The following is a 19,320-nucleotide window of genomic DNA, read 5'->3' on the forward strand; positions in this document are numbered from 1 at the left end:
TAATATACAGCATAGTGAGACAGACATATTAATTATGATTACTCATGAATAACATTTGTATTCCATTTATACAAATACCAGAAAAGTGTCTCCAATAGTTCTAAATTTCTTAGTCGTCTCAGAGTTTCTAACGTAGTCGGGCAGAGAATTATATAACACGGTATTCTTTAATTTCTCACAAACCCCCAATTCGCCAGCGTACGTTACACTATCGAATGAAGTTGGATTGCGAGGTAGAAAATACAAGTTTTGGTTGAACTGCACAGACCTTACTGCAGTGTCCAGCTTCATGGCTCCAAAGGAAGTCGAAGGGGCAACATCTAACTTCTGATGTCATCTCAAACCTGATTGGTTGAAATTAACTGATGGGAATACAAACTGTCCCAAGTCTCCCCTGTCCCAAGTCTCCCTGCTCGCCCTTATTATTTATAGCATGATCAAGCGAAATCTAAGAGCCACTTACCAAAAATTTCCCCATTTTTGGCATACTCTGTCACCAAGTAGAGCATGTTCTTGGTCTCCATGACCTGTGCAAGAACAAAGAACATTCAGTATTCAGACTTGACGACAGTATATGTTTACACTACACATGCAGTCCCTTTCTTCTGCCTTGCACTAGCTGATCCGGTTACGTGAAGAAAGAAAAAAAAAAAAAAAACACATAGCAAGTGCACGAGGTTCATGTAAATGGGCCAACAATTCAGTGCCTTGTGTTGTCGCTGCAGAGGGATTCGTGCCTCTCCGTTCGTGAGCCAGTGGTGTAGGCATGAATCAGTCTGGTTGCTTGGTACTCTGCTCCATCGTAAGCTTGATTCATCGTGCCATGACCGACACAAGTGATATGTGGGAGGCCTCCAAATTTAGCCGAAGAAAACAAAGAGATGAATACGGGTAAGCTAAATCAGTAGGAGGCAGAGAGGAGGATCTATTATAAAATCAGATGCACACAGCCAATCAGACACTCTAGGGAGCTCCTGAGACACATTCTGATACTCGTTCATTCATGGTTATTCACCGGCAGGGTTAGTTATACGACTTCCTACGTGATTTTCAGGTGACATTTTAAAGTGACGCACGACAGGTCGACGTGCTGGTTCAGGAATCGTTTAACCCTTTGATGCAGAACATATGCACACCCCTTCTAAAGCCTCAGTCACAACCGGCCGTACGTGCTCCTATGGCCGGTCTACGTGCAAAAAACGCAAGAAACGCACGGAGGGCGCGCGTGTGACGTGCTGATTTTCGAGCTGTAGACTGGCCGCAGACCGGCTGCAGAGGTTCTTTGTCATGTCAAACAAACTCTACGGGCGCTTACGTTTTTTTCAGGTTGCAAGACAAACTTACGGCCAACGTGCGTCTTTCTCCATGAACAAAAAAAACGCAGCGATTTGGGAAACGCCAAAAATGACCTAGGCTTAATGCACAACATGGGTCAAAAATGACCCGCATTCATTTTCCAGGTTATTTCATGCTGACTGAGTTTTTCTTTGCTCTATCTTTTGAAATCAATTTATTTTATGATTGAATATTCCAAGTATTCTTTAAATATCTTGTTTTTAATTACCACAAATCGTTAATTTAATTTTTTCTTTCCTAGTTTATGAACAAAAATACTTTTTATATTACTACACATGGGTCATCCAAGTGTGATTTAAAATTAAATGTCTTAATACTATAATAATAATTTGTTTCAAGTAATTACTTTAGCAGTGAATGGGGCCAGTTATTTATTTATTAACTATGTAGTTAGCTAAGCCAACTACAATAAAATTAGCTAACTAAAGTAGAATATGTCAACAGCTCGGTAGCTAATAGTAATTACTTGTAACTTTCTGACGAGTAATCTACTCACTCTCAAGGGAACCTAAACATAATCAGTTTTTTTCTAAGGTAATGTTAGAACAATTGAAAAACATTACTTGCATGTATTAGATGGGCAAAGGGCGCCGTGCTGAGCTGTGAAATGTCTGACACAAGCACAATTCACAGTTCCCACCAAACGCTGGAGTAAATGCATGCGGGTCGGTTCTGACCCATGTGTGTAAACTTGATGTAGAATTACAAAAGCTGTGCTTGTTCATAACTTAAGAAAGGAAAAATAAAAATGATGATTTGTGCGAAACAAAAACAAGATCTTTACTGCATGTTTGGAAAAGTAAATGACAAAATGAATTTATTTCAAAAGTATATCATAGAAACACTCAGCCATACATGAAATAACCTGGAAAATGAACGCAGGTCGTTTTTGACCCATGTTGTGCATTAGAAGGGTAGTGATACAAAAAGGGTTTTTATTCAAAAAGTAAGAAAAGAAAAAATAAAATAAGGATGTATGATGATCAAAAACAAGTTAATTGAGGAATACCTTGAATATTGAATGATGGAATTAATTTATTGCAAAGATATAGAAGATAAAAACTCAGCCGGGTCACTTTTGACCCATGTTTTGCATCAAAGGGTGAACCCACTCCCCTTACGGAACTGCTTGAGCTGATACCCATCCCCATAGCTGGTGTGCATCATGTTGTTTCAATACATTTTAGTTCCTAACGCGGGGCGTCCTAACCACGTGTTAGTCTGTTTACAAACCGTTTGCTCAGCAGACAGTTCCCTAAAGTCACATGACGGCATGCAGAGGTCACGACGGCGGGGATCGAACGAAGACTCTTCGACTGAGACAAAAAATTACGATTTTAAGGAAGTCAAAAGCAAAACGCGCCAGAAAAGAGAGGCAAAATGTTTGTCGCAACCTCGCCTCGCTCGTTATGATATTATAATGAGGATAAACTTCGGCCGTTTCCGTACCCAAGTGTAAACGTTAGCGTTAGTGTTTTTCCAGCTCATTCTCCTTCACAGGCGTGAGGCAGCGGGCAATACAGCGTGCGATTCGAGTACCTCGGGGTTATTCTAGCTCCACAGGGTACTAGTCATCTCTTTAATACGTCGACCTGCGTCACTGTGGGCCACTACACTGTTGAACGTTCTGATCGATCAGAAGGTGTTGATTCATTTTCTACAACAGCATAGCGAGGACATGACTACCTGCGTCATGCAGGGACAGGGAAAGTCTTCAGGACGAAGGGCTTTGCGGTTTCTTGGTAACCTGACGGTTAGAAACTCCATACAGCTGCTGTACCAGAACATTACACAGCATTAATCCTGGCCATAAATGAATAAAAAGTACGATGCGTCATTTGTTAATGAAGAAAATGGCAAACTGATGTAGAAGAATAAAACACTGCGTAACGTGCCGTCTTTGGAAAATAATCAACTTCAGGGTGCTACCAGGAACCCGGTCACTGATTATTTTCCTATAGCTGCATGCCCTGATGAGATTTATTCCTTACATCCAACAAGCCAACCGTCCTCTACTGCTGTTTTTCTTGCCTCGATGGGAAGTGTTGCCTTCTGGCGATTTTCATAAAGTCCACAAAGTACTTCTGATCCAAGTCAGCTGCCAAATATGTAAATCTCTGGAAACCACTTGAATTATCTCATGCAAATGAGATTACACAATTGTCCTGCTGGTGTTCTACGAGATGAACCACGAAGTCGGTGTTTAGTCAAATCAGCTTGAATTATAAACGCATAATATCATTAAAACCTATCACCACACAATTACATCGCAGAAAAAATTAAGAATATTGGAAAGAATATCATTCTGGGAACCAAACGTAGGTCTTCTTCATTGATCATTCCATACACATGGTATAAAGTCAATTATTCTATCCACATTCACTGGATATGAGCAATCGCACGCTCTGATTGGCTACTCTACTACTACGATATCAGCTCATATCCTTGACCTGCAAGTGACGTCAAAGCAAAATAGAAACCCGAATGTCGGCCATGTTGGTGGAGATACAAATGCGGGGTCAAGCGACGTTCCATAGAAAACACAGTCACGCGTGCGCAACTCTCTTTGTTGTTCCGCTGCTTGAAGCGTTCTTTTAGCTCTGCCATATCGTTGTGCTGTACGTGGTTGTGGTCACAACAGTACTCGCGACCGTGGCACATTCCGATTTTTTAGAATTGCATTCGTGATTCGGAAAGAGGGCGAGGAAACTCCGAGGCTTAGTACGGAGAGGAGACACGCACGGCTGAACAACATCGGCAGGCCTGATCTAACAGAGGCTAAAACCAAAACCGCTCGTGTCTGCAGTGATCATTTTATCTCAGGCGAGATTCAAAAGCTTTCTCGATAATATCATGGAAGAATTTTATTTCGTGTTGCGAGAATTTTGCTACTGTATAAAATGAGCGTTCTCTTGTCGTGGTTGTTATAATTTTAACACGTGTATTACCGTTTCGCTTCTAGGAACGCCAGCGAAATTATACGATAGAAACAATCCAGACTGGGCGCCCGCTCAGAACATGGGCTGTGTTTCGTCCAAGGCCGGACTTGATTCTTCGGCAGCCGAACCGGATAGAACGTGATATCTGGGGACTCGATGGCCAGTAGAAGCGTCTTATCTTCAGAAAAGTCTGACTTTTTTAAATAATATGGGTCAAAACCACACATATCTATCTTCTCTTTGTATCGAAATTTCGCTCGAGCGTTCAAATCGTCGTAACACTGAGAAAATTCAGCATTGTTTACAGGCACGCTTTCAGCAGCTGCCGTCCAAGCTGCTTTGTATATCCACCATCATGGCAGACGCTCATGACGCAGCACATTTTGATTACGTGGTTGCAAGTCATCTATACCGTTAGCAGAGAAAAAACAAAATGGCGGCGTGTGTTGCTGAACCAACCGAGGATGAAATAAACAAAACCCCGACAAATACAAAAAAAAAACAAAAAACCCAGCAAAATACAGAATGAAAGCATTTGATGATAAGAACGTATCCTTTTTTAATTTTTCAAGAATTATTATTATTATTATTATAGCATTTTTCACAAATTGCTCCTGTCATTTCGCCGCGTTGTTTACATTCTAAGCGGAAACGATTGTCAGACGTTTCGTGTAAAAGTTTTTATTTATCGAATTTGCAAAAGAAAAATACAAATAAAAATGATCCGTTTCTCAAAATCCAGTGAATGTGGAGAGAATAAAACAGTTATTCCACTCAAATCTTGTTATACATGGCTTATAACCAACTCGGCGCTTTGTGACGACTCGATTTCGTGGAATAACTGTAAAAGTAGAATTGAAGGCAAATTTTTTATTGTCAAAATTCTATTTCTCTCATTTTATTAAATATCGGAATGCATTTTTGATCGTTATTTTGTCGCTGCTATAGCAAGTTCTGAGTGTTTGAAATATGCTCTGTAATATATCAGTCCATATGTCAAAGCGACGGCTGTAAACGAGATTCGTTGAGACCTGTGCGAGATGTTGTAGGACGGAAGTAAAACGTACAGCGGAAATCAAAGTGACCGACATCCGCCAACGTCGTCAAAAGACGCGCGCGCCCTCTTTCGAATGCTGACATGATCAAGCCGGAAGTTTTGTTTGTTTTGATAGCGATCAGGAAAGTTTGAAAAAAAAAAAAGTAGGCAGTAATCGTCATTTAAACTCGTTTTTGTGCAATACTTCGTTTGGAAAACAGTTTTCAAAATGGCGGCACCGACACGTGGCTGACACTTCACGTTTCGAAGTCTGGCACAAGTCTCGTGAAGATTGCGCGGATAAGCGACGCCTGCCGTGGACCAAACGGACTAAATTCAACACGGCTAGAAACCGAATAGGCCGATAAGTATAATATTTAATTGCGGTTAGTTGCCGATACGAGTCACGATATAAGGTTACTAAAACCGAAAACGTAACTGAATAACACGTTAATTAAGAAATAAAGCAAGTTTAAAAATGACTTCAGTTCTCCTTTAAATATACACACACACTTGCACTTGTCTGTGCATAAATAAACGTCTCGGTGTGGGTGCATGCATGGCCTTTCTGCCTTTCTTCCTGTGGACTTTGCTGATGTGAGGAAAAGCATTTCATTATGAAAATGCCTTCCATATTGTTCATATATATGGCAAACTCAGAGTGTGTGTGTGTGTGTGTGTGTGTGTGTGTGTGTGTGTGTGTGTGTGTGTGTGTGTGTATTCTAGTTTCAGGGCTGTGGAAAGCTGGGGGTTTGAGATGACACAGTGCGGGCCTGCCGAGCTGCCCTCTGTTTATGTGGCCCGAGAGGAAATGACTAATTGACCCATGCAGCCTGAATGGAAGAGCTGTTGGAAATAATGATACACAGCGATTACGTGGCCACATTTGGACCGATTGTGTAATAACGAAGCGCTGTTCACATTCTCTACAACTGCAGCGACCCACAATCTTACATAAGGGGTCCGTGCGGTCACTCCGAGAGAAGGATTAGTCATTAACTCTGTCCTGATGTGTTCGGTGTATCATAAAACACAGCAGTGGCATCAAAAGTTACCTGGTACAGCTTAATGATATGGGGGTGGTCCAGCATTTTCATGATCTTCACCTCGCGATAGATCTTCTCCAGGTTTACCGAGTCCAGCTGGGTCTTGTCGATGATCTTTATGGCCACCTATTGAAAAAGACACAGCAGCACTCTGTAGTTAGCGGACAGTCTGGCACCGCGGTCTGTGCGTGTCGGATAGCCTCCGAGCTGCGCGCAAAGGTTTCGGATCCGGTTCTCACATGTCCTTGAGAAGATCAAACAGTCAGATCACATGACAGACGAGATGACAGACACCTGTCTCCCATGCCCGATTTAAATAACTAACATTTCAAATTATCTCCTCAGGCTAAAGCCGTCCTGCTGATTGAGGAGGCGGTGCAGATTAAATAAGGTTACATCTCTGTAAACACTCCTCGTTTTGATGTTCTGGGATTGCCGGAGTGATTAATTCATCTCGTTTGAAAGGAAAAAGGGGGGAAAAAATAAGCTCTTGGGGAGTCGAACCTCATCGAAGAAAAGAAAATGAATCGTCCTGCAGAGTTTACTGTACACACAGTATTCATGAAATGCTTTCTCGAACAAGTAAGCTGAAATGTTTCAGGGCTGAACATTTTCACATTTCATCGAATATATGTCAGGTTGGGGATGTCACCGGTTGGGAGTGGGAAGCGGAGTGACTCATGCAGCTGACCACTGAACCACCTCAGGGCTCATGGACAAAGCTGAAGCCTTACATGGCGTGACATGGTGAATCATAAGCACTACTGATAGTGAACCGCAGCATTCAGGTCACATCAAGAAATGTCAACTGCGGATAATATTTTTAGAATTCTCTGAGTTGTGTTCATACCCTGATCTCATCTCTCTCTCTCTCTTGCGGACGTGATTCTTACAGAGTTGTCCGAACCCCTAAAAAAGTTCTGATGGCTATCACGAGCATGCTGCTGTTATCAAAAAAAAATCTGTCTGAAGGCCACGATAAAAAATAAAAAATAAATAAACAGGGTCTCAGGTACCAGTGAGGGCTTGCTGATGAATATGGACGACACAGCAGTTATTATCACAAAATCACACTTACACGACCGCTGCACAATTCAACAGCAGGCAACAGGAAGGAGTTCCACCACGGTTTTGCAACAGTAAATAGCAGGATCGTGTATTTTACTGCAAGGAATCTTTCGCTACTGAGCAGGAACTGGATTGAACACCTTTTCCAATTCGATCAAACGTTAATACTGGATTACTGGATTTCTTGCTGTGCTGACTGACGGACACGACACGGATCATACGCACGAACACGTGTAATGTTCATAGAAGCTTCCAGAAGAAGCTTGCACAGAAGAGTGAAATTCGTTTCCCCCCCCCCAGCTTCTTCGGAAGTTAAGGTCAGAGAAGAAGAAGAACAACTTTATTCAATCACATGTATACTTGTGACAGTCCTTTCTGCATTTAACCCATCTGAAGCAGTGAATACACACACACGAGCAACGAGCACACACATATATCCAGAGCAGTGGGCAGCAATGCTAACAGCGCCTGGGGAGCAGTTGAGAGGGGGTTAGGTGCCTCGCTCAAGGGCACCTCAGTCTGCCCCATGCAGAACTCTGCACAGAAAGGCCCCCGTCGATCCAATAACCTTCTTGCTGTGAAGTGACAGTGCAAACCACTACACCACCGAGCACAGACCCAACCATGATACAGCACCCCTGGAGCAGATCGGGTTAAGTCCCATGCTCAAGGGAACTTCAGCCTGCCCCATGCAGAACTCCGCACAGAAATGCCCCTGTCGAACCCATAACCTCCTTGCTGTGAAGCAACAGTGCGAACCACTACACCACCAAGCACAGACCCAACTATAATACAGCACCCCTGGAGCAGATCGGGTTAAGTCCCATGCTCAAGGGAACTTCAGCCTGCCCCATGCAGAACTCTGCACAGAAATGCCCCCGTCAGCTACCGGGCTCGAACCCATAACCTTCTTGCTGTGAAGCAACAGTGTGAACCACTACACCACCAAGCACAGACCCAACCATAATACAGCACCCCTGGAGCAGATCGGGTTAAGTCCCATGCTCAAGAGCACCTCAGCCTGCCCCATGCAGAACTCCGCACAGAAAGGTCCCCGTCGACTACCGGGCTTGAACCTGTAACCTTCTTGCTGTGAAGCGACAGTGCGAACCACTACACCACCAAGCACAGACCCAACCATAATACAGCACCCCTGGAGCAGATCGGGTTAAGTCCCATGCTCAAGGGCACCTCAGCCTGCCCCATGCAGAACTCTGCACAGAAATGCCCCTGTCGAACCTATAACCTTCTTGCTGTGAAGTGACAGTGCGAACCACTACACCACCAAGCACAGACCCAACCATAATACAGCACCCCTGGAGCAGATCGGGTTAAGTCCCATGCTCAAGGGCACCTCAGCCTGCCCCATGCAGAACTCTGCACAGAAATGCCCCTGTCAAACCTATAACCTTCTTGCTGTGAAGCGACAGTGCGAACCACTACACCACCAAGCACAGACCCAACCATAATACAGCACCCCTGGAGCAGATCGGGTTAAGTCCCATGCTCAAGGGCACTTCAGCCTGCCCCATGCAGAACTCCGCACAGAAAGGTCCCCGTCAGCTACTGGGCTCGAACCCATAACATTCTTGCTGTGAAGCGACAGTGCGAACCACTACACTACCAAGCACAGACCCAACCATAATACAGCACCCCTGGAGCAGATCGGGTTAAGTCCCATGCTCAAGGGCACCTCAGCCTGCCCCATCCAGAACTCTGCACAGAAATGCCCCTGTCGAACCTATAACCTTCTTGCCGTGGAGCGACAGTGCGAACCACTACACCACCAAGCACAGACCCAACCATAATACAGCACCCCTGGAGCAGATCGGGTTAAGTCCCATGCTCAAGGGCACCTCAGCCTGCCCCAGCAGAACTCCGCACAGAAAGGTCCCCGTCAACTACCGGGCTTGAACCCATAACATTCTTGCTGTGAAGCGACAGTGCGAACCACTACACCACCAAGCACAGACCCAACCATAATACAGCACCCCTGGAGCAGATCGGGTTAAGTCCCATGCTCAAGGGCACCTCAGCCTGCCCCATGCAGAACTCTGCACAGAAATGCCCCTGTCGAACCTATAACCTTCTTGCCGTGAAGCGACAGTGCGAACCACTACACCACCAAGCACAGACCCAACCATAACACAGCACCCCTGGAGCAGATCGGGTTAAGTCCCATGCTCAAGGGCACCTCAGCCTGCCCCATGCAGAACTCTGCACAGAAATGCCCCTGTCGAACCTATAACCTTCTTGCTGTGAAGTGACAGTGCGAACCACTACACCACCAAGCACAGACCCAACCATAATACAGCACCCCTGGAGCAGATCGGGTTAAGTCCCATGCTCAAGGGCACCTCAGCCTGCCCCATGCAGAACTCTGCACAGAAATGCCCCTGTCGAACCTATAACCTTCTTGCTGTGAAGCGACAGTGCGAACCACTACACCACCAAGCACAGACCCAACCATAATACAGCACCCCTGGAGCAGATCGGGTTAAGTCCCATGCTCAAGGGCACCTCAGCCTGCCCCATGCAGAACTCTGCACAGAAATGCCCCTGTCGAACCTATAACCTTCTTGCCGTGAAGCGACAGTGCGAACCACTACACCACCAAGCACAGACCCAACCATAACACAGCACCCCTGGAGCAGATCGGGTTAAGTCCCATGCTCAAGTGCACTGCAGCCTGCCCCATGCAGAACTCCGCACAGAAAGGTCCCCGTCAGCTACCGGGCTCGAACCCGTAACCTTCTTGCTGTGAAGCGACAGTGCGAACCACTACACCACCAATCACAGACCCAACCATAATACAGCACCCCTGGAGCAGATCGGGTTAAGTCCCATGCTCAAGGGTCCAACAGTGGCAGCTTGGAGTCTTGAACCCCTGACCTTCAGACCAAGTGACTCAGCAGCAGGACATTTCAGTGAAGACTGTCACATGCTGAGCACATTTCAGATCAAGTGCTTTCCAGAACCTTTCCAAAGCACAGAACAGGTTGAGTGGTGGAGACTTTCAGTGACAGCGGAAATGTCGCGGAGAGAGAGAGAGAGAGAGAGAGTGTTGTGCATGAAGTTTGCGCAGGTGTGAACAGGTGTTTCAGTCGTCCCGAGCGCGCGAGCTTGTGCACTCACCTCGGTTTTGGTGATTCTGTGTCTCGCGAGTTTCACCACCGCGAAGTTTCCTTTGCCGAGCGTGCGCTCGATGTCGTAAAAGCCCACGCGCACCGGCCCGCGGAGCGCCGCTTTCGGCTCACAGACCGCCATGACCATGCTTTACGGCAGGACACCGACACCGCGCTGCTCGGAACGCACTGGAGTCAGAACACCGACCATCAGAGCGCGCGCGCAGGGCGGGCAGGCACGGACACTGTTTTTCTTGACCGCCGTAAAGCAGGACGAGACACAAACTGGGGGGTAAAAAAAAAAAAGAGGGGGGTCTGGGTTTGGGATTAAACTAAGTGCGACGTGTCACGCCAGAAAACTCGCTGTGCACTCCCGTGTCCCGTCCCGCGCTCCCTCTCTCCCTCTCTCCTCTCTGATACAATAGCGCGATAATATTTCAGCTCTTATTAGCGCCAGTGCGCGAGCCGACTCGCGGGAGGAATCGTGTTCTCTCTGCTGACGTGCATTGACGTCAGAGCCGAAGGGGGTTATTTGTACCGGAGAGGGGCGGGGCTTTGAAGCGCTTCCACACTTGAGTGCCAAACTCGTCGCCACGGCAACCAGAGCCTCTGCTGACGTCAAGCGGCAGTGTTGCTGTTCAGAGAGAGAGAGAGAAAATGCTTTCTGTTTGGACAGAAGTGAAGTAATGTCGGAAAACAACTCCGATCAAACTCCTGGCTCAAAAAAAACATCATCTCGGATCTCAGAAGACTTTGGTCAGAGTTTTCTTCCTGAACCCTGAAGGATCTCTCACACACAGCTCTCGGTGCTTCTGCAATACTTAACAACAGCCAACCGAGTTCCACTACACAACCACAAACGGGAACTGAGTGCACTGTTACAACCAACCTGCACTCAGAACACTTCCCAGAACACATCTAGGCCTCACTGTATGTATGGCTTATTAGTCAAAGCATTTAGATTAGATAAACTTTATTGATCCCTTTGGGAGGGTTCCCTCAGGGAAATTAAGATTCCAGCAGCATCATTACAGATAAACAGAGAAAAGAAACAGGGGCAGCACGGTGGTGTAGTGGTTAGCACGGTCGCCTCACAGCAAGAAGGTCCGGGTTCGAGCCCCGTGGCCGGCGAGGGCCTTTCTGTGCGGAGTTTGCATGTTCTCCCCGTGTCCGCGTGGGTTTCCTCCGGGTGCTCCGGTTTCCCCCACAGTCCAAAGACATGCAGGTTAGGTTAACTGGTGACTCTAAATTGACCGTAGGTGTGAATGTGAGTGTGAATGGTTGTCTGCGTCCATGTGTCAGCCCTGTGATGACCTTGCGACTTGTCCAGGGTGTACCCCGCCTTTTGCCCGTAGTCAGCTGGGATAGGCTCCAGCTTGCCTGCAACCCTGTAGAAGGATAAATCAACTAGAGATAATGAGATGAGATGAGAAGATATGGGGAAGAGAGGAGGAGGGGAAGAAAGAAAAAAAAAGGTGGGAAGAAGGGGGGCAGTGGTAGGAGAGATATTGCACATTGTACAGTATTGCTTATTGTTAGGCTAGGCTACTGCTCCTTCCCATCCTCTGTACTCCTGTTACCCCTCCTCCCCCCAGAAAGGAGTTGTACAGTCTGATGGCGTGAGGGACAAAGGAGTCTGTTCATCCTGCACCTTCAACTTGGGGCCAACTGTGCAGGAAAATGGGGGCTGCGATAGTGAGGTGAGAAAGAAAGCGCAGGCAGGGTGGAGCAGTTGGAGAAGGATGTTGGGAGTCATTTGTGATAGGAAAGTCCCAGCAAAAGTGAAAGGTAAGATGTATAAGACAGTAGTGAGACCAGCTGTGATGTATGGATTGGAGACCATACCCTTAACGAAGAGACAGGAGGCAAAGTTGGAGGTGGCGGAGTTGAGGATGTTAAGGTTTGCGATGGGAGGTTGGGCAGGATAAGGAACGAGCACATCAGAGGGACAGCACATGTGGAGAGCTTGGGAATTAAGCTAAGAGAGATGAGACTGAGATGGTATGGGCACATCCTGAGAAGAGATGCAGAGCATGTTGGAAGGAGAATGTTGAGGATGGAGCTGCCAGGCAAACAAAAACGAGGAAGGCCAAAGAGGAGATACATGGATGTGGTGAGAGAGGACATGAAAGTGGCAGGTGTGGTAGAGAAGGATGCGGAAGACAGGGAGCAATGGAGACAAGAGATCCGCTGTGGCGACCCCTAATCGGGAGCAGCCAAAAGAAGAAGAAGTCAAACCATTTATTCACAAAACATACATCAAGATGATTTACAGGACGGTCTCAACCTGTTCGCCATCGTGTTCGACACACAAAAACCAGTACCATTTAATCTGCAGCAGAAAAATCCTGTCCTGCAGGGTCGCAGGCAAGCTGGAGCCTATCCCAGCTGACTGTGGGTGAGAGGCAGGGTACACCCTGGACAAGTCGCCAGGTCATCACTGGGCGAACACATAGACACAGACAACCATGGTGGTGTAGTGGTTAGCACGGTCGCCTCACAGCAAGAAGGTTCTGGGTTCGAACCCAGCGGCCGGCAAGGGCCTTTCTGTGTGGAGTTTGCATGTTCTCCCCGTGTCTGCGTGGGTTTCCTCCGGGTGCTCTGGTTTCCCCCACAATCCAAAGACATGCAGGTTAGGCTAATACGGGACGAGGGCTGAGGTGCCCTTGAGCGAGGCACCTAACTCCCAACTGCTCCCTGGGCGCTGTTAGCATGGCTGCCCACTGCTCTGGATGTGTGTGTGTGTGTGTTCACTGCTTCAGATGAGTTAAATGCAGAGAGGAAATTTCACAAGTGTGTGATGAATAAAGTTGTGTTTTCTTTTTCTTTCATTCACACACCTTCACATTCACATCTACGGTCAATTTAGAGCTACCAATTAGCCTGACCCGCATGCCTTTGGACTGTTGGGGAAACCGGAGTCCATGCAAACTCCACACAGAAAGGCCCTCACCGGCTTGAACCCAGGACCTTCTTGCTGTGAGGCGACAGTGCTGACCACTACACCACCGTGCCGCCCAGAAAAATAATCCATTCGTGTTAACATCATTTTCACTAACCCTGTATATATAGGCTGGGCAGCATGGTGGTGTAGTGGTTAGCACTGTCGCCTCACGGCAAGAAGGTTCTGGGTTCAAGCCGGCGAGGGCCTTTCTGTGTGGAGTTTGCATGTTCTTCTCGTGTCTGCATGGGTTTCCTCCGGGTGCTCTGGTTTCCTCCACAGTCCAAAGACATGCAGGTTGGGCTAATTGGTGGCTCTAAATTGACTGTAGGTGTGAATGTGAGTGTGAATTGTTGTTTGTCTTGATGCATCAGTCCTGCGATGACCTGGCGATTTGTCCAGGGTGTACCCCGCCTCTCGCCCATAGTCAGCTGGGATAGGCTCCAGTTTGCCTGCGACCCTGTCGAACAGGATAAGCAGCTACAGATGATGGATGTATATACAGGCAATAAACACAACCTGCTGCCATACTGGTTCATTCGTTCGTGTAATTTCCTCGGGAATTACACTGAGATGTCAGCATCCTCCACATCCAGTTTGATGAGACCCATGGGGTGGCTTGAAGACTGGGCACTCCTGATGGATGTGAGGGATTGTCTGTGTGCGACCGCACTGGCAGGCATCGTCCTTACTAGCTCCAATCGTCTTGAGGAAGGACTGGGTCCTGCCCCATCCAGTGCGGAGGCGGTTGAGGCGGGTCCACGCCTTGCGGGTGAGATGGTAATTGCAGGGCTTTGCAGAGGGGAAATCAATGAAAGAGTGCAAGGTGGTGCATGAACAGCTCCATTCCTCCCGCCATCTCTGCTCCACCCAGGAGTTTCATGAGCGCTGCAGCTTTGATGCCGAAGTGCTGCCTTGATAGCCATTGGGGGGTGTTATCATCCTGAGTTTCCATTGCCATACTGGTGGCTTCAAGGAAAAAAAATCCACCACAACGACTCACACAGTCTAATAATCACGAACATCACCCACAATGACATGGTGCAGTGGTTAGCAGCGTCTCCTCACAGCCAGCAGGTTCTTTCCGTGTGGAGTTTGCATGTTCTTCTCGTGCAAGCATTGGTTTCCTCCTACAGTCCAAAGCTGTGCAGATTAGGTCAACTCAAATTTATTTATTTTTTTTCACGATGATCATCACCATGTCCGATTATTTCCAGAAATTCTTGCCATGTCTTGGTCAGCAGATAGGCAGCTCTACAAGTTTGATCCTGACCAATCATCCATCGTTCACGTCCTTGCATATGGTCGGGGAGGATGGTCAAAAAATTGCCATGTCATAGGAGTTGTCAATCTAGGTGAGAAAATATAAACAATTCTGACATGCTAGACTTTTCCAAGGGATGTTGTGAGGCGTCCCAGATGTGGCACCACATTGCTGTTCTTCAATTATGTCATACTACAAGGACCCTTCAGTGTTCTCGATGTTTGTTTTCGGGCCTGACACTGGAAATTTGTCAGCCATGACCAAATTGTGTCAAAATTGAGCTGAATTTGTGTAGTCTGATCCCTGTATTAGACCAACAATAGACTGGCAACTTGTCCAGGGTGTACCTAACCTCCTGCCCAACACAAGCTGAGATTGGTTCCAGCTCACCCACGACCTGCAATGGCTAAAGGGTAAAGAGAATGAATGAACGAATGAATGAATGAATTACCCACAATGCCGTCTGACTACCTGCTAATAATGATACTAGTATGATTTGACATTTGCTTCATTTCTACCTAAGCAGAGTGATGCAGCAGCAATTTAATTAATTTGCGCTAGCAGCACTGGTGCAAATTGTTACTGTTACTCAGGATCTTTCGACTTTCTTCTTCTTCTCCTAATGTTTTTAGGACATTAATTCTCCCTCAGTTTTCAACCAATCATCACCAAATTTCACATGAAGAATACCTCTGAGCTGAATTATGCTGCTATGACTTTTGGTGCTGATCTGGATCACTGATCCAGAATGATCCATGAAAAACAGGATTTTTTTCAATCACTTGTAACTCTGTCAATTTTCATGATTTTTTTCAATCAGTTTTATTTATTCTGTTCAAGGCAGCAGGGCGCAACTTTTCCTCAGTAAGCGCCATTCTGTATCTCTTACCATTCTGGATCTATAGGGAACGGTGACCAGACGTCCCGGTTTGTAACAGCTAGCGCAAATTACTGTGACATTAGTCACAGTCTCTATCTATTTTTTTTCTTTCTGCTAACGTTCTTACCTCACCTGTACACTCCACTCAAACATACGTATCAAGCTTCAACTCGATACCTTTAATACCACCTTCAACTGCATCTCATACAGTTGCTGCATTGCATTCTGCATTGGACTTGAAGTCCAACCTTTGCTGTCTCCACTACTTCTGTGTTGGAGTTCTTGGTAATATGATATTTAACATTGCTTAAAAAATGATGAGTGAGAGTTCCACTTTTTTAAGGGGATAATGCCAAGACCTGAGCGTCATGCCTTATGTTTGAGGTCGTTGAATGTTTCTTTCCTATTTCACAGCACTGTAACTGTACTAGCAGCTGATGACATCAGCGTGGCACACAACTGTTAACTTCTCACTGGAATAATGAAAATACAGCATCAAACAATTAAATATCACTCGAACTTCTAAACACACCACAAATATTTCAGTCTAAACAAACACTCTTTTTTTCAGGATCCGCCTTTCCTTTAAATACAGGTTTGATCACTTTGTTACTGTATAGATTCACAATCATTTGCATTCCTACAGTATGGTTCTAATACACAGTCCTGTAATATTAGATGTCTAAGGCGCATGTAAAGAAATGCTCATCTCATTATCTCAAGCCGCTTTATCCTTCTACAGGGTCGCAGGCAAGCTGGAGCCTATCCCAGCTGACTACGGGCGAAAGGCGGGGTACACCCTGGACAAGTCGCCAGGTCATCACAGGGCTGACACATAGACACAGACAACCATTCACACTCACATTCACACCTACGGTCAATTTAGAGTCTCCAGTTAACCTAACCTGCATGTCTTTGGACTGTGGGGGAAACCGGAGCACCCGGAGGAAACCCACGCGGACACGGGGAGAACATGCAAACTCCGCACAGAAAGGCCCTCGCCGGCCACGGGGCTCAAACCCGGACCTTCTTGCTGTGAGGCGACAGCGCTAACCACTACACCACCATGCCGCCCTTAAAAAATACTATAAACAGTAATCAGTAGAAGAAGAAACCTTGATTCGTCACATGCACACTTCAAGCACAGAGAAATTCATCCTCTGCATTTAACCCATCTGAAGCAGTGAACACACACACCTAGAGCCGTGGGCAGCCACACCAGAGCGCCCGGGGAGCAGTCAGAGGTCAGGTACCTTGCTCAAGGGCACCTCAGCCCAAGGCCGCCCCATGTTAACCTAACCGCATGTCTTTGGATTGTGGGGGAAACCGGAGCACCCGGAGGAAACCCACGCAGACATGGGGAGAACATGCAAACTCCACACAGAAAGGCCCTCGCCAGCTGCTGGGTTCGAACCCGGAACCTTCTTGCTGTGAGGTGACAGTGCTAACCACTACACCTCCGTGTAAACCGTAATAAATGAAACAAAGTCAATATTTGGTGTGAGACGACCCTCTGGTTAAAAAAAAAAAGAAAAAAATGAGTAGTCTCCGGTACAGTGAGAGCAGTTTTATGTGGAAATGAGCTGTAGGTTTTACTGAGCATCTTACAGAACCAGCCACAGTTCTTCTGGACACTTTGACCGTCACACTCGCTTCTTCATTTTGCACCAAAACCCAGCAGCCTTCATTATGTTTTCTTTGTTAATCTGAAAAGTGCTCTCTTATGTAATATGCTGCTCAGATACAAACATTTTCTTTCCTGTAACATTTAATTTTATGCTGGAAAACGAACGTTTGGACTCTAAAATGTTTTTGAAATGTTTTGACTCGATAATGGAGAAGTCATAAAATAGAAATCTATAACGAAGTTTGTATGAAAAAAAAGGTTGCCTAAGACTTTTGCACAGGACTGTGTGCCTGAAGGTATGTACTGAAAACAATAGTATAATTAGGACTTAAGCTGCATGCTACCCTACTGAATAGGAATAGGAAAGAGAATAATAACCGACATTATAATGACTGACAGTATTGTGGGTTTGGCATGCATCTGAAGGAAAGGCTATATCTATCAAACACAACAACGTCATGACAATTTCAACAGAGACACATATTCAAACTGACATTATTACACAGGGACATCTGCTGGCAAGGCTTATTATTACATACAGTAGTTATTAAGGCCTGTTAGTTCAACAGCTGTACGTTTTTATTTCTTTAACAGTACTTTACAAAATAGTTAATATCGGTTTTGTAATATACAATACTAGTACATTCGACAAGGCAGAAATACCCAAAACTAATAGCCACAATGCATCAGTAACCTGTTTATTAGTTCTAATGTAAAATGAAATAAAATGTTATAATGGCATTCAGCAGATGTTTACTATAGCATGTTTTTTGCTATATATAATATTGGCCTGATTCATGTAAATACAGCCAGCCTCAGACATAATAATGAAAAGAACTATGTACTGGATGTGTAAAATTTTAATTATAATTAAAAGTGCCATAAGTTTAGCTGTAAATACCCCTAGCGAGGTGCAAAATGTTAGAAATGGAACGCGTTGAACATGCCATCTTGCTAAAAACGTACTCTAAACATTGTACAGGAAAAAAAGATAACTGACTTCTTGTAAAATAATACCATGTGACAAACAAGTATGAGGAATTTTGGAAGGAAAAGATCGATCTAAGTTTCACAGGTATTAATCATAACTAACAGGATACTGTATATTCCCACCTATGCACAAATATTTTTGACTACATTTCATTCAGTATAATTTTAACCACAACAGGAAAAGAATGCAACATTGACAGTTTTATGTTTTAGCACGCAGGATTTTTTAAGCACCTTAAAATATCCAAGCTAAGCAAAACTGTCGGGGGTTTTTTCTTCTTCTTCTTTGCCTTTGAACTGGTGTGTCACTAGAGAATCAACAGAGTCTGAAAAACAAAGTGGAGACCTCAATAGGAGAGACAGGACAGGACGTTGTTCAGATGGGAAGAAAGGTCAGGGCATTATTATGTGAGTTTCCATATGCACTGTCTTCTTCCCGGACACTGGCGTGCACAGAGGAAGTGCCGATGAGGTGATGACACCTTTGTGTTTCTTTGTACTGCCCATTTCAGAGAAGTGGGCTTACTGTCCGTCCACCTTGGGGATGACCATTCACAGGACCCCATGTCCTTCACACTGGGTTATTATAGATTGCATTAAAGTCCAAGCACAGACACTGAAGAAGTTGAGATGAATTCGAGCCAGGTGGGTTGGAAGTCATTCAATTTTGGTCCCATTACTGGACAAGTTCAGTATCCATAAATATCATTATCCACCCATCCTGCCTCCACGGTGGCTGGAGTGCGGCAGGTCTCGTAGATATCATTGGTGACAAAGCCAGCAGAATTGCTGGGAACGTTCTCATAGTCCGTTGAACTGAATGTTCTGTGGATTTCTGAGCTCATGTATTCTAACTGGGCCCCATTCCAGCTGGGACCATCCTTGGGGGCTGGGCTACTGCTGGTTTTCAGGGCACTAGTAGACACCCATTGACCAGGGACAGCGTAGATGTTATTTTGTTCCTTTCTCCTGAAAAGATATACAGTAGTTATTAATCTCAGATGTGCATGTCTATGAATGATTTCCAGGATCTTTGAAACATCTAGTA

The 19,320-nt window shown here is 45.7% G+C and overlaps 2 protein-coding genes across 3 annotated transcripts in view; both read right to left on the bottom strand.

Moving 5' to 3' along the window:
* Positions 1-11,058, bottom strand: part of sik2b (salt-inducible kinase 2b) — a 130,220-nt gene extending 119,162 nt beyond the window's left edge. Inside the window, exons 1-3 of the mRNA XM_060943841.1 lie at positions 10,581-11,058; positions 6,387-6,503; positions 464-527 (exon numbers count right to left, since the gene is read on the bottom strand). Of these exons, the coding sequence (XP_060799824.1) occupies positions 464-527; positions 6,387-6,503; positions 10,581-10,718 (319 nt within the window). The 5' untranslated portion in view covers positions 10,719-11,058. The remainder of the gene's footprint in view (positions 1-463; positions 528-6,386; positions 6,504-10,580) is intronic.
* A 6,822-nt stretch (positions 11,059-17,880) lies between these two features.
* The window catches only part of laynb (layilin b), a 34,431-nt gene continuing 32,991 nt past the window's right edge, over positions 17,881-19,320 (bottom strand). For both annotated transcript variants that reach the window (XM_060943843.1, XM_060943842.1), the window contains exon 7: positions 17,881-19,241. In XM_060943843.1, coding sequence (XP_060799826.1) covers positions 18,962-19,241 — 280 coding nt within the window. In that variant the 3' untranslated portion in view covers positions 17,881-18,961. The remainder of the gene's footprint in view (positions 19,242-19,320) is intronic.

This window comes from Neoarius graeffei, chromosome 17 (assembly GCF_027579695.1).
Source record: "Neoarius graeffei isolate fNeoGra1 chromosome 17, fNeoGra1.pri, whole genome shotgun sequence".
NCBI classification, from domain to species: domain Eukaryota; kingdom Metazoa; phylum Chordata; class Actinopteri; order Siluriformes; family Ariidae; genus Neoarius; species Neoarius graeffei.